The 26,772-nt window shown below is 38.8% G+C and overlaps 1 protein-coding gene across 2 annotated transcripts; it reads right to left on the minus strand.

The window, feature by feature from the left end:
* Positions 1-540: 540 nt before the first annotated feature.
* LOC308614878 (uncharacterized protein) lies at positions 541-26,586 on the minus strand. 2 transcript variants are annotated; one of them, XM_081229711.1, is made up of 8 exons: positions 26,387-26,586; positions 14,869-14,990; positions 13,155-13,293; positions 10,067-10,188; positions 8,063-8,173; positions 6,126-6,232; positions 2,582-2,672; positions 541-845 (listed from the first exon to the last, which is right to left on the minus strand). In XM_081229711.1, exons 1-8 carry the CDS (start codon positions 26,481-26,483, stop codon positions 729-731), a joined length of 906 nt encoding a protein of 301 aa, XP_081085837.1. In that variant the 5' UTR covers positions 26,484-26,586; the 3' UTR covers positions 541-728. The 2 variants fall into 2 exon arrangements, with proteins under 2 accessions (XP_081085837.1, XP_081085838.1); XM_081229712.1 differs by lacking the exon at positions 8,063-8,173.
* Between the last annotated feature and the right edge of the window lie 186 nt (positions 26,587-26,772).

A 26,772-nucleotide genomic window follows, 5' to 3' on the forward strand; every position in this document is an offset into this window, starting at 1 on the left:
CTGGACTTGGTATATGGAGTTAGTGACTAAAGAAGGACAGATGTTGGGACTTCCTTGGTGGTCCAGTGGTTAAGACTCCGCCCTCCCAATGCAGGGGGCCCAGGTTCAATCCCTGCTCAGGGAACTAGATCCCACATGCATGCTGCAACTAAGAGTTCGCATGCCACAACTAAGGAGCTGGCGAGCCACAACTAAGACCCGGTGCAACCAAATAAATAAGTAAAAATTCAAAAAAAAGAGTACACACACACACACACACACACACACACACACACACACATATTTTTTTTTTGTGGTACGCGGTCCTCTCACTGTTGTGGCCTCTCCCATTGCGGAGCACAGGCTCCGGACACGCAGGCTCAGCAGCCATGGCTCACAGGCCCAGCCGCTCCGCGGCATGTGGGATTCTCCCGGACCGGGGCACGAACCCATGTCCCCTGCATCGGCAGGCGGACTCTCAACCACTGCGCCACCAGGGAAGCCCCACGTTTATATTTTTAACAAAATAAAAGAAACCAGGGGAAAACCAAAATTTTTTCATGCAAATATTTTAATAAAATTATCACGCAAAGTTGTATATATACACATACAACTATTTACAGATATGTAAGCATATGTACAAAGACTAGAAAGGAATATACAGAAAAAATGTGTGTTAGGATACTGGGGTGCTGTTTGTTTTAAATTATTTTGTAATTATTTTACGCTGAGGTAGGACTCTTGTGGTGTTAGAGAATCTTGTATAAATGTATTTGTTCAAGAGCTTCCCTGTCAATATCCTTTTCTGGGTACACGTCATAGTTCAGTGGTACCTCTTCAACCCAGGGAGATAACTGTATATTAACCTGGAAAAAAAAAGGTCATAAACAAATACGAAAATTGCAGAATGAACCTATTCTCTTGAATTTCGAGAAATCATGACTAAGTAATTGAACACAAAAGATTTTTATTACAATGAGAGGGACTAAGTTCTACATGGTGCCACATAATTCTCTGTCGTACTAAATGGTAGGTTTGTGGATTCAGGGACTTAAGTAATTTACCTTGATTTTGGAATTTGAAAGAATAAAGAACATATAGTATAATTATTTTAATGTAAATAGTTTAATAATTAAACTAGCTTAAACAATAAAAGATTAAAACAACAATGGGAGTACACAGAGAAACGGTTCATATACACACAGTGATGGTGCTAAGAGGTTGCACGAGAGGGGGTAATCTCCCTCCATAACCTTTATCAGGCCCTTCCCTTCACATTGCAAACTTGGGTCTCCAGGATACAGAAATTCTGGAGCCACCAATGGATATATTTGTTTAAAGAAGTTTCATTAAATAGGAGAGCAATAACGTTATTCAAGAATTCACATATAAGGACTCTTTCAAAAATATTTTACTTTGGTAAGTGAAAATCACTGAATTATTTCAATACATATAGACATTATAAACTGGAGAGCACATATTTTAAAAGGTATGTTTTTATGAGTATGGAAAAGTATGGTAGAATTACACCACTCACGGGGTAGGGATCTCATGGGGAGGGAATTAGGTGGGGGGAAACTGGGGAGATCAACACCGTTTCTTTATATATCTCTGGATTATTTCCCTTGTTATGACAAACATGAATTACTTTTGTAATTTAGATGATTGACAAAAATTTTTAAAGAAGGTATTATTGATGATTGTTTAGTTTTTTTTTTTTTTTTTTTTTTTTTTTTTTCTTTTTGCGGTATGCGGGCCTCTCACTGTTGTGGCCTCTCCCGTTGCGGAGCACAGGCTCCGGACGCGCAGGCCCAGCGGCCATGGCTCACGGGCCCAGCCGCTCCGCGGCATATGGGATCCTCCCAGACCGGGGCACGAACCCGTATCCCCTGCATCGGCAGGCGGACTCTCAACCACTGCGCCACCAGGGAGGCCCGATTGTTTAGTTTTTTAAAGGAAGAAATGTATACTTAAATTTGGCAGTGCTTATATGCGAGGAAAGAGGTATTAAAGAAAATGATAATACGACTCTGTACTAAGAAATGCCACAGTATCTTTCATCTAGGGATCTCAAAGAGCTTTACAAACATTAACTAACCTTTATAAGGGAGTCAATTTATTGGGCTGAATCTTATTATTAAGTATCAGCCTTATTTTGTACGGAGAATCTGAGGAACATAGAAGCAGTTTGTGCAAGATTCCAAACTCGACCTAGCTCAACTGTGTTCAGGATGTGGGCCTCCAGTCCACTTACTGATTCTAGAAACCTGAACAGCTCTGTTCCTTTTGTTCTCAGGAAAAAGTTATGATGTGGGTCTTCTAAGTCTCTTACAAATATTTAATAGCATTTGTTAACCTAAATAAAACTGTAACCCCACAGCTGGAAAAACTGGGTGGAGAAGCAAAGGAATCTGTACACTTTCAGAGCTCTTGATGCCAGTGAACAAACCACAAATCAGTTCTTAAGCCATAAGGTTTTGCTATTCTTTCTATCATTGTCACTATATTCAGACAGAACATTTCTAGAATATTTTAACAGCTATCAGAAAAAAGCAGAAGAAAAGTTTTGTCAATAAAAATGCTGGGAAAGAGGCTTACATACCTGAAGACCTGAGAGAGAATCTTCAAGACTTGGCACTGTCACTAATAAGGATCCTTGTTTCCTTACATTATGGCTGATATATTCCCAGGCTCTATAACACATTCAAAACTTATATGTTATGCTTTACCAGACACTGGATATTTTTTCAAAATGAGGATGACAAAAAAATATATAGCCCAGGCGACATGTAGAAATCCAAATGGGTAAAAATGTTTGCCAGCAGAAAACAGGACCGCAGCAAGATACTAGAAATTGGTAAATTCAGTTCCTGAAGGGATGTTGGCAAAACTGTGAAGTTACAATACTGAGAGAGATTTAACAAGATGGGGATTAGGGTTAATACAAGGGATTGTGAGTAAGGCCAAAAGGAAGTTTTCAGAACTGATACAGAAATCAAAGCTGGATCAGCGTTAAAGCCTCTTCAATTCTTTATGAACTGTCAAACTTTCTGCAGAATGGAACCAGGCTGAGGCGGGTGAGTGGGAAAGACTCATGGAGAAAGGCCAGAGAAGCCAGAAAACAAGCAAAGACTAAAATAAGAGTATAACATATAGATTAGATCTTTTAAAATAATATCAAGAGTGAAATCATACTTTATTTGGCTGTCAGAAATATTCAATGGAAAGAATTCTGGACACTATGGCACCTGAGAAGTTTAATGAGATCAACTAGATTTAAAGCACGATGGCACGCCATGTGCATATATATGTGTCAGAGGGCAGTGTCTGATCAGTTCTGATTAACCTGTAGAGCAGACAAGAATGGGATTTCTACACTGTGCACGAGTCTTGACAGTACACCCTGCTATTGGGGAACAAGGGTCAAGCAATGCAGGGATGTGCACCCCTTGTAGTGGGGCAGGTGGGCAGCAGTATCACTTGCGCTTATTTTAGTTACAGCAATGGTTATTGGGTTTAGTATATTCTGGAGCTTACTAGGCAAAACGATACAAATGTTCTTTTTCTCAGGCTAGATATAAAACCAAGAAGAAGTGTTTGATAATAAATATCACTGTGCTTGGGCTAGAGCTGTTTGTTGTCTTGATGTAGTTCGTTAGAAATTATATATTTTACAAGTCTATTTAGTAAGACTGAAGAAGCTGAGTATACTGGCACGGTTGGGCATGGCTCTCAAAATAGCACTTGCTGTTTCTGAGAAGCTGTCATTGTAGTAGTTGTATATGTTTCACCTACTGAAAAAATACAGAGGCACCTTTTAAACTAAGAATTACTCTACTTGCTACAATACAGAATTATATAGGTAAACGATCAATTTTGTCAGAATGATTCCAATATCAGAATGCTTTACTGTATCTTCTACACTTTTTCCCATGTACTGTCATTCATGATGAAGGTAATTAGCCATGAGAGGCTATAATCTATCTATATTTAGAATTCACTGCATTTGATTAACTTGGAGAAATGACTGAACTAACTAACACATGGTCAGTACGTATTTGGTGAGTCATGCAGAGTTTGTGAATTAATTTTCCAAGATAGTTTTTTTTTTTGAGATTATTTATTTATTTATTATTTTTGGCTGTGTCTGGTCTTAGTTGCGGCATGCAGGCTTCTCTCTAGTTGTGGCGTGCGGGTTTTTCACCGGACCACCAGGGAAGTCCCTCAAGATAGTTTTTAAAACAACCCAAACATGAAAATACTTTCCAGTATCAAGTTAACAGGTAGCATTCATCATTCTTCAGCATTCAAAATCTTCCTATATGAATCTGTGAAGAGTTTAAGGTGTTTTTCTCTTTTAACTTCTTATACAGCATAAACCTAGTATATTTCATTCTCCAACAATTATGTAATGTTTTGACTACTGGTCCTGAACTTAAAAAGGTAAAAAGCTATACATACTTTGTCCACTGGAAATTAAGCTTAAAGAGTGCACTATGATTAAAACAACTTGTTCATGCTGTGTTTCTGGCCTTTAGCCTGTGACCAAAAAATCATCACCCATTCTGGCTGAGCTTTGAGGATATGATTAGCTTTCTGTTGAACTAGTTTCTTTTTAAACTATTTACACTGTTAATTTTGTACTAACCTTAACCTACAAGTAATAGATATGTGTGTGTATGTGTGTGAGAGAGAGAGAAAATATAGACGGTAAAGGGGTGGCAGGATAAAGAGGGTTACTCATTCAGGATTCTACTCCATATTAACTGTTTACGGTCTATAATTATGTCTTTTTATTTCTTGCAGTGGAAACCTCACTGATGCACTAATCCAAACGTGTGTAATGCCCTTTCATAGATATGGAAAGGAGGTTTCCTGCATCTAGAGTATACGTATGTCATTATGATAAATAAGTCAGCAAGCCTAACTGACCAGAAAATCAGTGTCTTAGACTACAGGAATTTTCTAATTAGAGGAACCTATAAGTCCTGATGAGAAGTCAGAAAAGCAATCACAGGGAAGTCCCTGGTGGTCCAGTGGTTAGGACTCCACATTTACTGCCCAGGGCGTGGGTACAATCCCTGGTCGAGGAACTAAGATCCCACAAGCTGTGCAGAGCAGCCAAAAATTAAAAAAAAAAGTGATCAGAGATTTGTTAATTTTTCTATTGCTTGAATAGTGGAATAAACTCCAGGAACCTACTATTACCACATTAAGAACATTTTTAAAATTTGATCATGATTCACTGTTTTCTAGCTGAATATTCTTGTATCTTGGGTTTTTTTTAAATTTTATTTATTTATTTTTGGCTGAGTTGTGTTTTCCTTGCTGCGTACGGGCGTTCTCTAGTTGTGGCGAGCGGGGGCTACTCCTCTTCATTGCGGTACATGGGCTTCTCTTTGTGGTGGCTTCTCTTGTTGAGGAGCATGGGCTCTAGGTGCGTAGGCTTTAGTAGTTGTGGCAGATGGGCTCAGTAGTTGTGGCTCGCGGGCTGTAGAGCACAGGCTCAGTAGTTGTGGCACACGGGCTTAGCTGCTCTGCGGCATGTGGGATCTTCCTGGACCAGGGCTCGAACCCGCGTCCCTTGCATCGGCAGGTGGATTCTTAACCACTGCGCCACCAGGGAAGCCCTACATCTTGTTTTATAGTCATTTATAGGCACCAGTTAAGTCCCATAATTTTGTGATAGGAGAGCATAGGACATGTTTTTTCAAAGAAAAGAAAACTGAGGCAGAAAAGAATAAGTATAAAAACCCACTGGGAATTGATAACTTCTTGCATCCCAGACTGCGAAGCAAATGCTTCGGTCATGAAACCATTTTATAACTACTCAAAATTAGATGTAATATTTACAAGGTTAGACAACCAAAGTTTATTTTTATTTTCATTTAGACATAACACATTTCCTTATTAATATAAACTCCTGACAGTTGAGGTCATTTCTGAGAAGTTTAATATCACTGCTAGGGCCCCCGGTTTGATCCCTGGTTGGGGAACTGAGGTCCCACAAGCCTCACGGTGTGGCAAAAAATAAATAAATTAATTAATTTAAAAAAGTTTAATATGAAAACACTTCTACCAATCCCTTTTCATACTTTGTTAGATATATTTTAACAACAGATTTCTTGCTTGAATAAATAACGTACCTGGCCTGTTCTGCCTCATTAAGAAAATATTCAAAGACATTATTCATTATAATAACATCAGCATTTTGCAGAAGTGAACCTTGTGTACAGATGTCTGCATGAAGCACCTAAAAAAGAATGAGTTCACGTAAGAGAACAAAGACACCATATCATGTAATCACGTAAGAAATAGCTATTGATTCAATGATGTTGTGAGGCAATATGGGAGATTCACACTTCTTAAAATGGGAGAACAGTATATTTAATACTACTACCTATGGAAGATACTCAATACCTAATAAACTTGTAAAAATTTTGTTTTAGATGGAATCATTTATATAGTTATAATTACACTCTTTTCACTCCCAGTTCAGAGCGTTTTCCATTATATCACTAGTTATTCTGGCTCCATCATCAACTGGATTTGTACATTTGGGCAGTCAGTGTCTTCATAAATAAAATGGAGTAATATATGTCCTGATTCACAGAATCAAAAGGGACCATATAAAATTTAAAAACTAATTTATAAATTGTAAAATGTTAATACAAATATGTTAACTGGCCTTGTCCAACTCTTCATCTAAAATTCACTTGAATATATTATCTATCCAAGAAAGCAAACAAAACAATTTATTGAAAAAACTATATACCTCAAAAAATTAACTTCGACTATAATCAACAAGTCTTGTAGACCACAGGCAAGATAATAAGAGGAAACATTTATTTGCTCAAGAGCAAAGCAAATAACTTTTATTTTAAAAAGAAAAGTTTTTTATATCGTATGATTTCCTTTCAAAAAAGAACTTAGCCTTACAAATAAATAATATCCAGAATGTTTAAATCTCTATTTCTAATTAAATCAATATTCCTGTTAGTTATGTGATTCTTATTATGTAAGAGCAGTGTGTTTTTGTTCATTAAATATGGGATAGTGAGAAAAATCCATGAACTTATTATTGGACAATGAATTCTCTTTGATCACTTGCCTCTCAATTTCCAAGATGAGAGAGAGAAAGAGAAAAAAAAGGAAGGATGGAAGGAGGAAGAGAATGAAAAGTTTTCCTTCTATAAGAAAGAGGAAAGCTAGATCTTTAATCTTACTAAGATATGTCTTTCAATATTTGATTGCACTGAATACCACAGATCCTTAGATACACAATACTTCTGTGCATTGCCATTAGAAGTGTAGGATCGCTAGTGAAATGACAAGGATTACTGCATCAACCAAAAAACTTCCTTTCCCCTTTTTTGTTATTTTTCCCCTTACATATAAGAAACAGAAAATTTCTGTCGTAGCCCAACCCAGGACATCATTTTCCCATGAACCGCTATTCTGTGGCACCCACAATTCCTATTGAAAGCTTATAAAAAGATAAAAACTGTGAGCATTACTTAACCTTTTTGCTTACTTTCAACATTCAGAGTTTAATTAAATACACTTCTGACCAACATCAAGAGATTCAAAATTAGTGCTACCAAAACTATAGTTGATATGAAGAAAATTAAGAAAAAATTCTACTTTCTAATAACATTTGGGAGGAAGAGAAAAATGTGAGTGGAACATATTGATAATAATTCATCTTTATTATCAGTGTTTTTTTTTTTTTTTGCGGTATGTGGGCCTCTCATTGTTGTGGCCTCTCCCGTTGCGAAGCACAGGCTCTGGACGCGCAGGCCCAGCAGCCATGGCTCACGGGCCGAGCCGCTCCGCGGCATGTGGGATCTTCCCAGACCGGGGCACGAACCCGTGTCCCCTGCATCGGCAGGCGGACTCTCAACCACTGCGCCACCAGGGAAGCCCCTATTATCAGTGTTTTAAAATATTAAGTTAACTCAATCTGTTTCTACACAACAGCAATCAAGAATAGATTCAAAAAGAGTTTCCAACTCCAATGCGGAAGAAATTTGGCTAAACTATGCTATACGGTGGATAACAGAATAAACATTTAAAAGGGTACCTTTATTCTGTCAGTGAACTGGTACTTTTTTATGACCATTTCCTGCAACTGGCAAAAGTCTCCATTCAATTCTACTCCATATAGTTGTGATGCTGAACTGTAAAGATAACCCTAAAATATGAAGATACATTATGATGCAAAAGAATTAGCTTTTAGTTGTGGGTTTATTTCTACTTGAAATTTTAAAAGTCAAACTTTTTTTTTTTTAAGTCTTTAATATTGCTTCTGTTTTATGTTTTGGTTTTTGGCCGCGAGGCATGTGGGATCTTAGCTCCCCAACCAGGGATCGAACCCGCACCCCATGCACCGGAAGGCAAAGTCTTAACCACTGGACCACCAGGGAAGTCCCTAAAAATCAAACTTTTAAAAACAGAATTCAATAAAGTAAAAATAAAGATAAAAAGGAAAGACAAATAGCATTTTATAATTTATGTAAAACAACTTTTAAGAACTTAGACTCTTACTCATTGAGACCTTGATTATAGTTTATTAATTTCCGTTATTTAAAAGTAATCATATTTTTAAAGATTGATTTCTTACTTTTCCTGATAAAACTGTGCATTCAACAAAGTTGGAAATGAGGAAAGTGATCACATATAGATTATTTGTTTAATACCCTACTTCTGTAATTTCTTGGGAAGTTACATCAGGGGAAAGCAAGAAAGGCATTAACCTGTGGGAAATATAACGGAAACTCATGCACAGTCTGACACAAGAGGAGGGTGGCTGGAGGTGTGTCCTGTTTGGCTTTGAGAAGTCAGCCTGGTGTCTGGCAATCCACCAAAGATAACTGGCCATTAGTTAACAAGGATCATCAAGAATCGACTATATATTATTATGTATCTATTTTTGGTTGTAATAACAAAAAATAATCTGGAAGGAGAGGTCAAATCATATTCTGAAGACCATTATACATCAACTAACACTTACGTGTAAACTAAATTTATATTCATAGCTCATCATGGATTTTTAGAATATGTTCAATGGAGCATATGTAAGTATTCAAAAAATTTTTGTTGACTGAATCAGTGACGTACTATAGAGGAAAATGACAATATGTTTAAATTCATTAATGCTGCCAAATACCTGCATAGCCACAATTATTTCAGCTATATACTTTTCTAACAAATAAAAAAGTTAACAGGAATGGACAAAATATGGTAAACAAGCATAATCTCTAATGTTCTCCAAACAAAACCATCTGATAAACTGTACTTTCTATTATGGCTATTTTACCTAATTGTAGAATAAAAGTCAATACTGAAAAATAAATGAAGCATGAAAGAGTTAACTGTTTCTGTTTAGGGCAGGCAGTGATGCTGGCAACTGATAGGGCCTGTTTCTGGCATGAACATCTACTGCTGTTGGCCACATGTTTTAACACATCTGCTAATGACAACCAGAAACCACATTGCAGTTTTTTGATAAAACCATTTAAGAATATTAAAAATGCTCATGATTTGAATTTTTTTAAAAAAGCCACATTGAAGACACAAAAGTCTACATTCGAACTTTGGATCACAGAAAACTAGAGCACGATGTGTCCTGGATATCATTTAGTTTGCTCACTTACAGGTCAGGAACCTGAGGCACAGAGGTGTTCAGGGACTTGCTCATAGCCATAAGCAATTTCCCAGGTCAAGTAAATTTGTCAGTTTTATAAGAGCTCTTATCAAAACTCAGTATACTATACTATTTTAGTACAGTACAGAAAATGGAGTTAGAAGGGCAGTAAGTGAGTGACAGAATAGCAAAGTGTTATGAGGGTCACCTGTTGCTGTTTTGCTGATATTCCTTCACTTGCGTCACAAAGTCAAACTAGTAAAGGAAATCAGAGAGCTGGCCTTTGAAAGTCCAAATTTGATACACTATTTTAACAATATTATTCTGTTACTCTAATAAATAAAGCCAAGCTGTCACCTTGGATGGTGGCAGGCAAAACTGATGCTAGTAGGAGAAGAAAGTATTTCCAAATGTTGAGTATGTCTACAAGCTGGACTTTACCCCGTAAAGGACGGTGCCAAGCCTGGAGCCAACGTCAACCAAGACCTTTCCCGATAGATCAGGGAGTACATGATGATAAATGAACTTCAATTCCATGAGAGAGAAGGAATGAGAAATAAACCCTGGAGAATTAGAACAGAGTAAACATTAAATTCTGCTTGGGGATTAACAATTCCATTCTGTATTTCTAATTCTTTCACCTGTAAAGTGTATTTCATGCTTTTCTTAATCAATGAAAGCCATTCAGAGGTTATTTAGAAAAAATTAATGTGATAATTTTGTATTCATTCACTCTGAGCTGTATTAGACAAGAACAAATATGAAGTCTCTGACATTTAAAAGGCCTCTAGAGGGAACTCCCTGGCGGTCCAGTGGTTCCACTGCAGGGGGCACGGGTTCCATCCCTGGTCAGGGAACTAAGATCCTACAAGCCGCGCAGCACGGCCAAAATCATTATCACTCCTCCTCCTCCTCCTCCTCGTCATCAAAGGCCTCGAGAAAACCGCTACTCAGCTGCCTGTCCCTACCCCCATGCTCCTCATTTCCCTCTTGCTGCTGCTTAGGGTGTCCTGGGTTTTCCCCTTCCTCTTCTCCCTCTGACCTGCTGTTCCCAGCAACTGCTTCCTAACTCCCATACCATCTGGCTTTCTCACCCTATCCCAGAGCCAACCACAGGGCTTCCACCTCTTGCTGCATAGACTGTAAACTACCCAATGAATGACCATCTCTGGAGTGGAACAATGTGGCAGCCCTGACCAACCTAAAGTGTGTTCTGGAGTGCAGGAGAGGGGTGGTATGGAAGGAGGTTAAAACACTCCTAAACTGTTATTTCCCTTAGTTTAATTGCTACAATTTCTAGTCTCCTAGACCACCTTCTCACTCCATTATTTCTGTAATGAAATACCTGGGAGAGCCCGAGTCTGCTTTTTCTGATATGGAGGTAACCCAAAGACTTTCTCTACTGTATGCTACATGATATAATGGTCAGGAAGGGGAAAAACTTTGATCATAACTAATGACTGGTGGCAAAGAAAATGGAAGCAGGCAGGCTAATCCCTTGGAAGAAAATAAAGGATGACTAGGCCTCAGAAGTAACACTGGAGGTGATGGGGTGGAGGGGGGTTGACCACCATAGTCCTTATCTCCTCTCATCCTCACGATCCTCTTTGCCACGTTAGTGCTCCTGCCCTGGGCTCCAGAGTCATCGTTCGTGTCTTGTAGCTGGACAAGCCCCTTTCATATAGGGAATAAGAGGCCCACACAGTGATAGCTTTTTCAGAGTCATTATAGCTATCTGGGCTGGTCTGGGTGTCCAGACACTATTTACAATCTGATTTTTATGTGAAAATACATCCTAACCTCCAAATTTTTCTGTGTCAAACATAGCCCTTCTGTAAATTTCTGTATGTCAGATCTGATATGGTGTTATTTATAATTCACTTTTTAGTTTTCCCTCTATTGTTCTTTTTCTTTTGGCTGCGTTCGGTCTTTGTTGCTGTGTGTGGGCTTTCTCTAGTTGCGTCGAGCAGGTGCTACTCTTTGTGGTGGTGCACAGGCTTCTCACTGTGGTGGCTTCTCTTGTTGCGGAGCATGGGCTCTAGGCGCACGGGCGTCAGTAGTTGTGGCACACGGGCTCAGCAGTTGTGGCATACGGGCTTAGCTGCTCCATGGCATGTGGGATCTTTTCGGACCAGGGATCAAACCCGTGTTCCCTGCGTTGGCAGGCGGATTCTTGACCACTGCGCCACCAGGGAAGTCCCTTCCTCTACTGTTCTTGTCTAAGTCCTTTTCTATTCTGTGAATTTCAAATACTTCAAATGGAAATAAGTACTATCTAAAAATAGAATCTTAAATCAGTAAACCAGGGGAGTTTAATCCCCAACTACAATACAGGTACAATATATTTGTATTAGCAACATACTACAAATTTGGTAGTAGTTAATTTTCGAGAATAATATTATCTAAGATCAGTAATATGAGCACAATATTACTTACCCACTCTAAGCAACACCTCTAAATCTGAGTGAGCAGGGAGACTGAAATAGCATGTTTAATTAATAGCCTAGCCAATAATATCCAGTTTGAACAGAAAATATATTAACAGAAGAGTTAACATCTTAGCAGCATGGAGTCAGTCTAGTTTCCCATTTGAAACACAGGTGCTGCATCTGAGGGAAAGAGATGCAGGAGACTGTCACTAGAGTTGTTCTGGGTTATAGACCAAAGATGCTCCATGATGTTAAATCATGGCCTGAATAGACTGTCAAGATTCTCTATCTCTGTCCTCTGAATCCATGCCCATCCAACAATATCTGATTACTATCTGACTTCTCAAGTAGATGTTTCTATGGGGAGAACGTTTTCATCCCCCTTGGCAGTTATATTTCTCATTGTAAATAAATCAGCACTATGGTTAAATGTGAATCTCTTTTGAGTATATAAAGTATGAGTCAGTTTCCCTGTATTCATTCACTTCTGATTAGTTGCTGGACCTGAAAAGTCACCTCCAATTAAACATGCTCAGTGAAAAGCAGAAATATCCCCCTGGGAGAGACAAGAAGTGGCCTAGCTTCCCTGGACGATGTTTCTATTTAGTTTCCCTGACTGCAATAATTGGTAATGGCTAGGCTGCAGGTTGTCCTTTTGCTTTCAAAAAACAGTGAATGCTTAGGCAAGAATCTGCATACTTGGGACTTCCCTGGTGGCGCAGTGGTTAAGAATCTGCCTGCCAATGCAGGGGACATGGGTTCGAGTCCTGGTCCAGGAAGATCCCACATGCTGCAGAGCAAATAAGCCCGGGAGCCACAACTACTGAGCCCGCGTGCCACAACTACTGAAGCCCACGCACCTAGAGCCCGTGCTCCGCAACAAGAGAAGCCACCACAATGAGAAGCCCGCACACTGCAGTGTAGAGTAGCTCCCGCTCGACGCAACTAGAGAAAGCCCATGTGCAGCAACGAAGACCCAATGCAGCCAAAAATAAATAAATAAATAAAAATTAAAGATATTAAAAATAAAATCTGCATACTCATGACATGTAAGGAAAAGTACACACGAAGTCATCAGGTTCGCAGGCTTGAGTGCCCACCTAAAGGTGCCGTCTGGTGTGAGCCGCACACCATACAGTAGTATCTGCTCATTTTTCCTTCCTCACATAATGAATCAATAAAGTCTTCATCATAAAGGAATGCATCAACGTGAACTGTGGGTTCTGGCTGCTGCTGTATCTGGTGGAGAGAAGAAAAACATCAAAAGAAACAAAGTACAAAGAAGTCTCTTTTTATTGCTAAATAAGGCAAAACATCAGTGGTTCATATGCTAAAATTCTGAGAGCAACGACAAGGCCCAGGAAGACAAGTTTTGATTATGGAAGTCAGCAACTCTGCTCTGCTTTTGTTTTATTTTTCAGACACTAGCAACTTGTTATTTGACATGTCATGATGCAAAACATGGCTATGAGAAATAGATTAAAATTTTAATTGAAAGGAGTATTTTGAGACCATCTTGTCCATCCTAAGTAGTATATTTTACAAATAAAGAAACTGATACCCAGAGAGAGTTCTCCCAAGAAATGACACTAGTTAGTTAAGAGCGGGAAGAACTGAAACTAATATCAGGTCTTCTGAGTCCTACATGTCAGCGACTTACCCATCAAAATACTTAGCAAGTAATCTTTGCCCAGAAGCAAAGTTTTCAAATAATAACAATGTTAGTAAAACTCCATGCTTACAAATAATAGCACTTTATTAATACTGGTGGTACATGATATAATAGCAAGCAGCTACAGAGAAAAATACGTCTGATTCCTTCTACTTTAACACTAAATAAAGAATCAACCTATCTGCTTGGAAATCTACAAATTATATCTACATCTATACACACACATACACATATATAAGTATATAAAATGTATGAACATATACAAGGACCAGAAGGAAACAAAGGAAGAGAAAAACAGTTTGTTGGGATGGGGGATTGTGGGTCCACCATTCACATGCAATGAATACATTTTTCTCTCTTTATATATTGTGTTATATCATGAGACTGCTAAGATTGTTTTATTAATAACATCCAAACTGTATTACAAATATTGCTCTCAGTTTTTATACGACCCACTATTTTCCTCCTGTAAATGACTGGATGTTTAGTAAGATTTACTGAGTGCTCACAATGAGCACAGAACTACTAAAAATGTACAGGATTTAGTACCTCTGCTCAGGAATTTACATGCTGAAAAACCACATGAAGCACTGCTACTTTCAGATTAGTGGGGGAAGAAGAAATTATTATTCTTAGTTTTGCTTTAGGAAACAGTATTCATAGCATATGTATCCCATAAGAGTTGGGCTTTGAAGGTACCTGAATGAGGGGGTTGTCTGGAGAAGAAAAGTGAGAATTCTAGGAATAAAGGAATAAAAGAAGCAAAAATTGTGTAACGCAAAAGTAGGAGAAGGAGACAAAGGGGTGAACTTCACCTTTGATAAAAGCCACGGAAATGGAACAGGGAAAAGAAAACCAGGACAATGATGTAGGCAGGGACAGATTAATGTCGTGCCTTGATTTTGGGGGTGGGGGTGGGGGGTTGAGTGCTTGGCAAACAGGACACCCTCAAAAAGTATCTGTTGAATGAATGGTACTAGGGAGCCAGAAGGTTACAGACTCAAAAGAATTGGCGACATAATTGAAGCACCAAACGAAAAAGCAGAATTCAGGACTGATTAGACTGGAAAGGCTAATGGGGTCAGGGGAGAATAGGAGAGTCCTCAAGTAGCACTAAGAGTAAATTAATTAAACATATTTACCTTTTGGAGGGCTAGATGTTCTGAGGAAAGCATGGATTCTAGAGGTAAGCAATTCCGAAGGTCTTCTGCTATGTTTTTCAACATAATGTCATTATTGTCTTGAATGAATTCATCAAAATCTCCTGCAAAAAAAAAAAAAAAAAAAAAAAACAGAAAAAAACAGATACAGCTTTTATGGTTGTACTCATACCGAGACTAAGTGATTACAATGGGTGGATATTTTCTATCAGATAGCATCAATTTATAACAATAAATAAACTTTCTAACCAATGAAATATTTACATTTTAACAAATGTTCCATTGAAAACACTGAGGTTTTCCTTTTTCCAAACTGCTTGAAAATATAAAACTTGACTATTTCAGCCTGTTATAGAACAACAAAGGCATTTAAAAAATATGTAGTACTTTTACTACTTTATTTTTACTTAAGGAAAGTACTGCCATTAGTTTTTAGGGTCTTAAACTTACCAGTAAGTAGTCAAATATTCCTTTTGTGACCATATAGATCTTACAAGTTTAGGAGGCATCACACAGGGATTACTAAGAATATAACTTTAATCTGAGCATCTCTGCCTCCAATAAAACGTACTCAAGACTTTGGATAACAAGCACTAACAGATGGCACCAACTATAGAATAAACTTTATAAGAATCATGTTGCTCCACTGCATTTGAACAGCAGATAAAATGATCATTAAAACAGCACATTTCTGATGGCTGTGGCCTACCTTTGGATAATCTGGCAAAAAGGGAAGTGTGCGTGTATGCCGATGTATGTAGCAATAAAGATGGAGAAGGTAAGAGACTGACGGTGAATCTAGGTGAGGGTATAAAGGTGGTGTTCATTGTTCTGCTTTTTCAACTTATCTGTGTGTTTATAAATTTTTTTAAATTGGCTCTACAAAAGTATGATTTCTAAGCAGCTCATATAATTTTAACTAGAATGTGACTTATCTGGAAGTAAAATACTCTGTTAGCTACAGCCTGAATGCCAAATATAGACTGGAAAGGACTACTAATGAAAACATTTTACCTTTTTCTTAAAAGACTTATATTGAATTCTTGCTAGAGTAAAAGGACCTCGAAGGGGTTGTGTTTTTCTTACTGTTTTAAAACAGCTATAGAAGGAAAACAAGGAGATTCTGAAGAAAATATCATCCATCTCCACATTTTGCCCCCCAAATCTTTGGTTGTTTTTAAAGAAGTTCATGATTTCCTTCTTAAACATAATAATTCTTGTGTTGGGTCAGAATGCAATTTTCATGTCACAAATAACAATTAAAATTTGGATAATATTTTCTAGTTTGCAAAGTTCTTTCACATAGAAACTAGGTCATTTAAGTATTATAACATCCATGTAAGGAAGACAAAGCAAGATTACATTCTCTGATTTACAGAGGAGGTAACTGAGTCTTTTAAGGTTAAATGAACTGTGAAAAGTTACAAAGCAGGCCAACAGCAGCACAAGAAACAAACCTAGGTTTTTTGCTTCTAAATAAAGCTACTCTTCTTTTTCACTTTTTCCACTGTTTCCCTACGTACAGAGGTTCTTTCTCTGTATAACTTCCTTTTGAGCAATAGTAGTTAATATGAAGATACTGATATATTATTTGGCTCTCTGAACTAATGCAGAAAGGCCTTTTAGCTCTTTTTTCTTTCCTCACCTATCTAGTATAATGATCTAAATTGTTGCTTCAAATTTTTTCTAGAAGGATGCAAAATATAAATTATAGAGAAATGAAAATACTATGAAGATTCATTCCAAATTGTTTTAGGTGGAACTTAAATAGCACCTGTGATGCATTTTTTAAAAAACTGGCCTTTTAAAAATTGTATTCTTAAAATCTAATTAAATTTTCTCAAGGTATTAATTAATACCTAACATCTGCTTAGCTTCTCTCTGTAGATGGAAAACTGTCTAGAAGCCTCTATGACTTGCACTTAATTCTAATAATATCACTCACACCATTGATTCTTAGCAAGTTCTCTCAACTTGTAAATGGTATAATTGAAGAAGCCAATAAAAATCTCATTATACCAAAGTAAGATATTTCATAGCCCAACGTCTTCAGATTTAATTCTGTAACATAAACAACCATGTTAGGAAAACATAGTTTTCATGTGGGTCGGCCTTATAAGAGGCTTACAGTGGAAAGGGAACTTAATTACGAACTATTACCAAATGGCAGAATCCATCCATGCATCTCTGACATATGATTGTTTTTCAGTCTTCACCTGAACACATTTGGGAAGAGCATTTCTTCCATGTGCTGAGCCAGAATCTGCCTTTCCATAACAGCTCATTTTTCTAATTTCAGCTCGAGAGGAATCATCATCTTTAATGCTATTGCTATACGGCATTTATTGAATGAGCACTTTTAAGGCATGCTAGATTTTGTGCAGTGCTTTTCAGTCATTTAATCCTCAGAATCCTATATGTGGTACTATTATCACTTCTATTTTATAACAAAAGAAGAATGTGAGGTCAGAATTTAAGTTACTTGTCTCAGGTCATACTGGCCAGAAAGTGATAGAGTTGGCATTTGAATGTAGGTCTAACTCTGAACTCTTAGTTACTATACCATACAGTCTCTCTAAGGGAGCTCAGAAGGCAGCTGGCTAGTAAGAGCTCCCCTATCACTGCCTTAGCTTTCTCTTCTCCCTAGCTCTGACCACGGTTCCTCATATATTGTGGGAACCATATCCACTGCCATCTGGTTGCCATCTTCTGGACTTGTTCAACAGCCCCTTTAAATGTGGCCCTGGAACTGAACTCGATTTGGCAATTTAGTTCTCTAATCCATGACTACCTTAGCTTATTTTCCTCTTCTATCACTTTGTAGTGTCTAGGGCTCTGATTGCTACTGCTACTGGGTTATTAATAGACTTGGAAGGGGTGGTGGTGGTGAACCATCTAAACAGTCATATGTGAAGATCAAGGGAGCTGGAGAAATGAAAGATGGGAAGGGCTGCAAATTCTGAACCATCACAATAGATTTCCCGCTGTCTCCCTAGTTAAATATGTTTATTTGGGAGTCAATCCCCCAATTAATGTAAGCATCACCAGGCGAGATGAGAGATATTATGAAATTGTGTGTTAAATTACTCAGTCATTTTATTATTTTTTTAATATTATTTTTTTTTTGCGGTACGCGGGCCTCTCACTGTTGTGGCCTCTCCCGTTGCGAAGCACAGGCTCCGGACGCGCAGGCTCAGTGGCCATGGCTCATGGGCCCAGCGGCTCCACGGCATGTGGGATCTTCCCGGACCGGGGCACGAACCCGTGTCCCCTGCATCGGCAGGCGGACTCTCAACCACTGCGCCACCAGGGAAGCCCTACTCAGTCATTTTAAAAAGGCAGTATTAAGTGAAGACTCATTCCCAAGGATACCAGGTGAAAATGAGAACTGACACCTCTTATCCTGGACAACAAACTCTGATTCAACTACATTCAAGGGTAAAAAGAGATTCCTTCAGTTACAGCAGTGATTCTTCACCATGGTCCTAGTTAGCAGGATCCACATATGGGCTTTATGTGGTCCATAAAAGGCCTAAAGTTGCATGCTTGGTTGTATACATAAATATGTATACTTTTCTAGGAAGAAAATTCTCAAAAGATCTTTCATAATAATAGTTAATATTTGTTGAGCACTGTATGTAAGGCACTGTGGAAATTTTTAGCTCAAGAGGCTAAAATTAGTTTCATTATCTGTAGTGGTTGGCAAATAACTTCTGAAAAGAAGGGCAAGATATTTTTGCCCTAATAATGGCTATAAAACAGGCGGAACAGGCATGATATGATAGGATATTACTGCAGTGTGTAAAACTGGAATTCATTTAACATTCTAACATCATAAGTATTTGTTATTAAATTTAAATTCCTTAAAACATTATTTTAAAAGGCTGTGTAATATTCCACCATATGTATACTACTTAACCGTTCAGTTCTACTACTATACATTTAGATACAATTATAACTGTGAAAAATTGGGAACACTGCAACTAACATTTTGGCATACATCATCTCTTTGTATTTATTTCCTTACTATAAATTCTTAGAAGTAGAAGTATTTAAACATTTTAAAGGCTTTTGCTACATATTGTCAAATTTCTTTCCTGAAAGATTATACCAATTTAATCTATCAGAAAAGAATAAGAATATGTGTTTCATTAAAGCCTTATAGCATTGAATAGTACCATAAAAACAAACTTTGTTGTTTTAATTTGCATTTCTTTAATTACAAGTGAGGCTAGGGGGCTTCCCTGGTGGCGCAGTGGTTAGGAATCTGCCTGCCAATGCAGGGGACACAGGTTCGAGCCCTGGTCCAGGAAGATCCCACATGCTGCGGAGCAACTAAGCCCATGAACCACAACTACTGAGCCTGTGCTCTAGAGCCCGCAAGCCACAACTACTGAAGCCCGCGTGCCTAGAGAGCCCGTGCTCCACAACAAGATAAGCCCGCACACTGCAACGAAGAGTAGCCCCCGCTCACCACAGCTAGAAAAAGCCCGCGCACAGCAAGAAAGATCCAATGCAGCCAAAAATAAAAAATAAAATAAACAAGTGAGGCTGAACACCTTTTAACATGTATAATAGCTATTTCAGAATGTGTGTTAACAGTACGTTGCTTGGAAAAAGTTAAAGAAAGGTGTTAATCAGTTGCCTAAGGACAGTAAGGTTTTTCTCAAATTACATATGTAGGTGGGAAGGGAGTGGAGAAAGAAGAGCTTCACTAAAGAGCAAAATTCATTCTTTAACAATTTCCTACTTATATTTAATTAAATACATGGGGACAGAGAAGTCACCAAAGCTGACAGTCTATGAATCAAACCCCACTTTTTACATCTAGTCAGGTATCAAGTCCTATCACTTTCTCTTTTGAATCCACTTCCTCTTTATTACCGCTTCAAATACCTCATAGGCACAGGCACCACCTCACATTTAGAATACCAGGACAAACTCACAATTAGCTCCTGAATTATCAGTTTCCCCCCAATATAAGATATCCTGCACACCGATTTTAAGCTAATCTTGCTTCAACTTCACTTTGTGTCACTCCTTCTCCTTACAATTTTGGGATAGCTTTTCACTTTTCAACATATGAAGTGTCACTCTAGACTTTCAAGGCCCTCTATATCATCAGAGTCTAACCATCCTATTTTCTATTATCATTACTCTCTAACATAACTTCTGCTCAAGATGTGCAAATCTCCTCAAGTGTTTTCCATACTCCTTCCTGTTCATACTGTTCCTTTCAACTCTATGACCCTGCCTTTTGCAATAAGGCCCCGCTCCAGTTACTTCATCTCCGTGAAGTCTTACGTTCAAACTCTGGCCTTAACTCACCCATATCCTTACCTCTAATGACTTACAATACATAATTAAACATTGGGTTATATATTTCCTATTATTCATTCATATCTTATATTACTCTGAAGTTCTTATTAAATTTTAAAAATTTACTGAGGGGACTTCTGGTCCTAGACAAGATGGCTACTTCCCTCTTTTTCCCCTGCTCCTCCCCTCTAAATACAATGAAATACCCTGGAAATAAATCAACAGGCAACCAGAAAGGACTCTGAAAGCTAGAAAAAAGGTAAACTGTCTAGCGACCTGAGGATTTAAGGAAGGAGGGTCACCGCAGTGAATTCCCTCCTGAGTTTTCCTTTTATCTTCCATGTAGCCTGGACGGGGCCCTGGAGAGGCCTGCATCCCAGAACTACCAACAGCCAGATTGAAAAAAAAGAACAGAACAAAAACTAAGAAAAGCCTGCTCTCTCTCACCAAAGACTGTAAAGGGGAAGAACAACAGAGACGTACTGGGGAGCCCTAATCCCTAGTCCACACCTGGGGCAGTGGCAGGCTATCTGGTAATGACAGGGGAGGCTGCTGTCCTCAGGCCCTCTACCCAGCAGGATAGAGACCCAGGCCTGAGGTCTCCCAGCCTTCTGCCCAGTGGCCAAGAGCAAACCAGGCCCTGTACTGCTTGTCCCCTACTCCCACTGGTAGAAGGTAAGCTCAGTGACATGGGGTGATCCAAGAAACTGTCCTTCTCCATGCAGGCAACACCAGCATAGATTGAGCAGGAGCCCCAGCAGTTTCAAGGAATGAAGCAGACCTGAATAGCACTGCAAGGGCACTGAAAACTAAATTGTTATCAGAGCTACAGCCCACAAAAGCAGGCCAGAACCAATAGGTTAAACTTAAGCAGGGTAACTGCCTACTAAGATAGATTTGAATAGGATCAAGTCAGCATAATATCTAAAATATCCAGGATAAAATCAAAATTACCCTAGCATACAATCAGAATATCCAGGATACAATGGAAAATCATTTATACCAAGAACAGGAAGTCATAATGTGAATCTGGCAATCTTGATGCTAACATGTAAATTAATCAGAATTTGGATGATCAGACAAGGCTTTTAAAGCAAACTCCATAATAAAAATGCTTCAATAAGCAGTTAAGAATTATCCTGTACCAAGTGAAAAAAATAGAAAATCTCAGCAAAGAAGTAGAAGTCATAGAAAAAGAAATAGAAACTATAAAACTAAACAAACAAACAAACAACACAAAAACACTTGCTGAATGGGTTCAGTAGTAGAGATGACAGAGGATAGAATCAGTAAACTTGAGTTGACAGATCTATAAAATTTATTCCATCTGAAGAACAGAGATAAAATAGACAGAAAAAAAATAACTGAACAGAGCCTTAAGGATCTGTGGAATAACAAAGATCTAACATTAGTATCGGAGCTCCAGAAGTAGGGGAAAAAGTGTGGGGCTGAAAAGTATTTGAAGAAATATAGCTAAAAACTCCCCAAATTTGGTTAAAGACATAAACCTACAGATATAAGAAGCCAAGCAAACTCCAAATATGATAGACCCAAAGAAATCCACATAAGAACATACCATAAACTTCTAAAAACAAAAGAGACAAAGAACAAATCTTAAAAGCAACCAAAAAGAAATGATTCACTCCCTGTAGGGAAACACCAATTCAAGCAGTGAATTTTTCATCTGAAACCATGGGAGCAGACTTCCCTGGTGGCACAGTGGTTAACAATCTGCCTGCCAATGCAGGGGACACGGGTTCAATCCCTGGCCCAGGAAGATCTCACATGCTGCGGAGCAACTAAACCCATGCGCCAAAACTACCGAGCCTGCGCTCTAGAGCCCGTGTGCCACAACTACTGAAGCCCATGCGCCCTACAGCCTGTGCTCCACAACGAGAGAAGCCACTGCAATGAGAAGTCCACGCACCACAACAAAGAGTAGCCCCCGCTCAATGCAACTAGAGAAAGCCCATGCGCAGCAACAAAGACCCAACACAGCCAAAAAACACCCCCCAAAAACCACCAAAACAAAAAAAAACCCCAAAAACAAAACAAAAAAAAACCCCAAAACAAAAGAAACAAAAATCAAAAAGCAAACCAAAACTGTTTTTTGTTTAACAAAAAACCATGGGAACCAGAAGATTACAAAATTTTTCAAATGCTAGAAAAAAAGGACCACAAACTGTAAATTTTATATCTGATGAAATTATCCTTCAGGAATGGAGAAGTAAAGAAAACCTCAGATGCAGAAAAACTAAGAATTTGTTGCCAACAGACCTACCCTTAAAGAACTGGTAGAGGAAACTCTCCAACAGAAAGGAAATAGCAGAAGAAGGCTTGGAACTTCAGAAAGGAAAGAACAACAGAATGGGTAAAAACAGTAAATTCATTACACTATCTTTCTCTTCATTAGTTTCTTAAACCACATTTGATGCTTAAATCAAAATTTATAAAACCATCTGTAATAGTGCTCAATGTATATAGAGGAAATACATAAAACAATCATATTTTTTAAGTGGGGGAGGGTAAAGGGACCTACATGAAAGTAAGATTTCAATACTTCTTTCTAGTGTTAAAACATTGAGACCAGTAGATGATGTTACATATGTATACTGTAATAGAGTAACCACAAAGAAAACTATACAAAGAGATATACTCAGAAACACTATAAACAAGAACAGAATTCTAAAACTGTTCCATTTACCCACAGGAAGGCAAGAGGAGATAAGAAATTGAGAAACCGAAGGATCAAACAGGAAACAAAGATTGGAAAATCTGTAAGTTATGTGGCTACTTCCTCAGTGGTAATAGCAATATAATATAGAACTGCAGTAGTATGCTGTTCGACAAATGTAAGTAGACCCCAGGCTTTGCTTTTTAGATTTGTCGGAATTTCAAAGAACCTCTAACAACTCTGTAGCTGCTGTTCAGCAACAGGTTCAATTCTGCTCAATGAAGATGTATTTAAAATACAGGAAACAGAAAAGCTTCTAAAAGCTTCTAGTCACCTACTATTAACTTCTTTAAGCATTTAAATATTTTCTTGATTATTTTATTAATTTTCTTATACACACCTTAATTTTCTATCCTTTATAACTTTTTTTTTAAAGCAGATTTACATAGACTTTTTTTAAAATTTAAATTTATTTATTTATTTATGGCTGTGTTGGGTCTCCGTTTCTGTGTGAGGGCTTTCTCTAGCTGCAGCAAGCAGGGGCCACTCTTCATCGCGGTGCGCGGGCCTCTCACTATGGCAGCTTCTCTTGTTGCGGAGCACAGGCTCCAGACGCGCAGGCTCAGTAGTTGTGGCTCACGGGCCCAGTTGCTCCGCGGCATGTGGGATCTTCCCAGACCAGGGCTCGAACCCGTGTCCCCTGCATTGGCAGGCAGATTCTCAACCACTGCACCACCAGGGGAGCCCTATAACTTGATTCTTAATAGAAATTCTTATGAGTTGTTGGTTTGACATCCTCATTTGTATTTGCATACTCAGGAAAAATTCAGAGGCTTCAGAATGGTGTTTGTTAACAGATAGCTGTTAACAAAATGTAATTTTTAATATGCCTATTGGGGACCTCACATACAGTTTGGCTCTCAGCTCCCTTCACTTAATGGATTGCAGTCACTCTCCTATACTTTGAAAGCTAGATCAAGAGTCCACTATATACATATACAAGAAGTACAAAAGAACAGATGCTCTGCCACAAGATTAGAATCAATGAGCTGAAGTCCTGCTGTATTTTTTACTCCTTTTATTTATTTATTTGAGGGGGGAATTGTCTTTGTGTGCTTTGTCCCTCAGACTTTTTTCATCCTTCTTTACTGGTGCTCATTTGTTTCCTAGACTTTTGGCCTAAGCTGTACCAAGGTATCTTTATTTTTTCTATATCTTCAGTTTATATCATACTTTTGACATGTGCTTGCCTCTGTCCTGGTCCAAGCTTCTGGTTCTATCAGCCTGATCCCAAATGACCTCAGGTCTTGGTATGATAATCCCACTATTCCTTCAGAGACCAAGAATATTATTCTTCCTTTTGTGTATTTAAAATTATTGTGATTTTTACCTGTTAGCAATATGTAGATTTTTTTCAGTTTCAGTAAACTCTGTGAAACTCAAAACCAAAATCATGCCTATTATTGTCTCTTGCTATTCCATTAAATGGTATAAAAATTCAAGCAGAGTTATAATTATCAAAGGTCTAAGCAAATGTCATACAAGTAAGACATTATGTGATAATTTTTTTCCTGGAAGAAGGAAGTTAATTAGGAAAATGAAAAATTGTTGATTGGAAGAATCTTTTGTGCTGTATTTCATAAAATAGTACACTATAAGTGTCAGTTTGGGAAGATGAGAATGTTCTGGAGGCAGATGGTGATGACGGTTGCACAAAGTAAATGTATTGTACTTAATGTACACTTAAAAATGGTTAAAATGGTAAATCTTGTATTATGTATATATTACCACATAAAAAACGTATACCAATAAATTACACTACTTTTAAAGATTCATATTAAAACATACTCCTTCATTTTAAGCTAAGTGACACTTTCATTTCTTAAAATATTCATGTAATAAACATTCTTCAGAAACTCAGTTTGTGTTCTAAATTGTTTAACAAATTGCTTGAGCTTCTCTACTACAGGATCGGCTGGAGAAAGGCACAGAACGTGGTGTTAGAAAAAGTAAAAACATCTTCTTTAGCCAATGGTATTGGGTCTTCTTGTTTACAAAATCATCATACAAAACATGCTTTCAACGAGTTTGAAAAATGGAGTCTCAACTGATGCCTCTAAAACTGGAGATTTAGATTACAAATGGCTCCACAAAACTGAAATCTTGAGGGCAAGGATGTTTTAGTAATTATGCAATTGCCAGAACCAGGCAATAGATGGCATTTTTGTAGGCACCCAGGGCTTTTGGATTAAAATATCTCGTAGGGGCTTCCCTGGTGGCACAGTGGTTGAGAGTCCGCCTGCAGGGGACACGGGTTCGTGCCCCCGTCCGGGAGGATGCCACATGCCGAGGAGCGGCTAGGCCCGTGAGCCATGGCCGCTGAGCCTGCGCGTCCGGAGCCTGTGCTCCGCAACGGGAGAGGCCACAACGGTGAGAGGCCCGCGTACCGCAAAAAAAAAAAAAAAAAAAAATCTCGTAAATTCCTACCTTGAGTCTCGTCTGCGTGTATAAATATGAAGCTAGCTCTTTGGCTTTCTCTACTTTCCAGGCTAAATCTCACTACCAGATGTCCAAGTTAATTTTAGTTTGGCATCTTATCTAAAATGATCCTCCAAAATGTGTAGTAGTAGTAGTAGTAACAATAATGATAATACCCAAACGATTGATTGACTCTAACATCACAAAGAGAGAAAGTTCTAGGAAGAACCTCACGGATGGAAGTCTAAAATTGGGAGTCATCAGCAAACAGGAATATTTCAAGTCATGAGTCTAGATGAAAATAAACATGGAAATCAACGTTTAGGGGTACAGAAGCAGAGCATGGTTTGGAATAGTTCTCCAACAAGGAATATCCTATTCTCTTGTGCTTTCACCAGGCTTCACTTTGCCAAAACAGATCTATCTCGTTCTTCAATAACTCGACCTAATTACCACATTTCCTCGATTCTAACTTGTGCTTTTTTAGTATTACTATCATTGAAAATTAAAGTCCTGTCCTCCCTTCCCCCTTTTCTCCCTCTCCCCACCCCGGAACACCTGCTATTAAATTGATGGCCCGTTTTACAATCGAGAAAATAAATGCACTAGCTACATGTGATTTTGCCTACAGGGTAAAAACTTCCAGCTCTACAGCCTGAAACTTCTCTTGCAAAGGGCTTTTTCAGGTAGTATCCTACTGGTCGTCCCAAATTAGTGGGAGTAACGGGGAGGAGGGCTAACCCATCCCCCCCCCCCTTTTTTTCCTTCAGAAAAGAGGTTAGACACAAGGCGGCTGTAGCCGCTTGTCTGAAGTCTGTAGCGGAATCACAAACCCAGAGCCAGGTCCTCCTGCACCCAATCCTAAACTGACAAAAGTTTGCGATGTGCCCCCTTCAACCCGCTCCGTAGCAGAGCAGAGACCAGCACAGCTACCCCGTGGAAGGCTTCTGGCCTCACCCTAAGTCCCCAAGGTCAGCACCCACAGCATATTCTTGCCCCAACCGTCTGACTCTGGCTCTGATCGCTTACGGGTAGTTCTCATCCACTGGAGCAGAGCTGGGAGGTCTGCTGGAGCCACCGTACGGAGTAGCTGCAGTACTGCTTGCCGAGCTGAGCGGAATTCCATGTTGGAGGAAAAAGCAGAGCAGGGGGAAGGTTCGCACTGCGCACGCGTAGGCGTAGGCAGAGGCGGGTCCAGACACCTGATTCGACCCGGGGTGGAACCCGCCTCCCTTGGTTGCTAAAGTTCTAAGCCCCGCCCCCTCTTTGGAGTTCTCACTTGCTCCCGGGAATTCCTACACGCAGATATCCCTACACCCCCGTCTCCCTTAGCTGGTGATGCTCAGCCAAGTCATTTTTTCTTAAGGTGGCGCCTGGAGTTTGGACTTCTTTCCTGAGATCGCATCCCTAGAGAG

This window comes from Mesoplodon bidens (assembly GCF_964165515.1).
Source record: "Mesoplodon bidens genome assembly, chromosome: 3".
Classification (NCBI taxonomy): Eukaryota; Metazoa; Chordata; class Mammalia; order Artiodactyla; family Ziphiidae; genus Mesoplodon; species Mesoplodon bidens.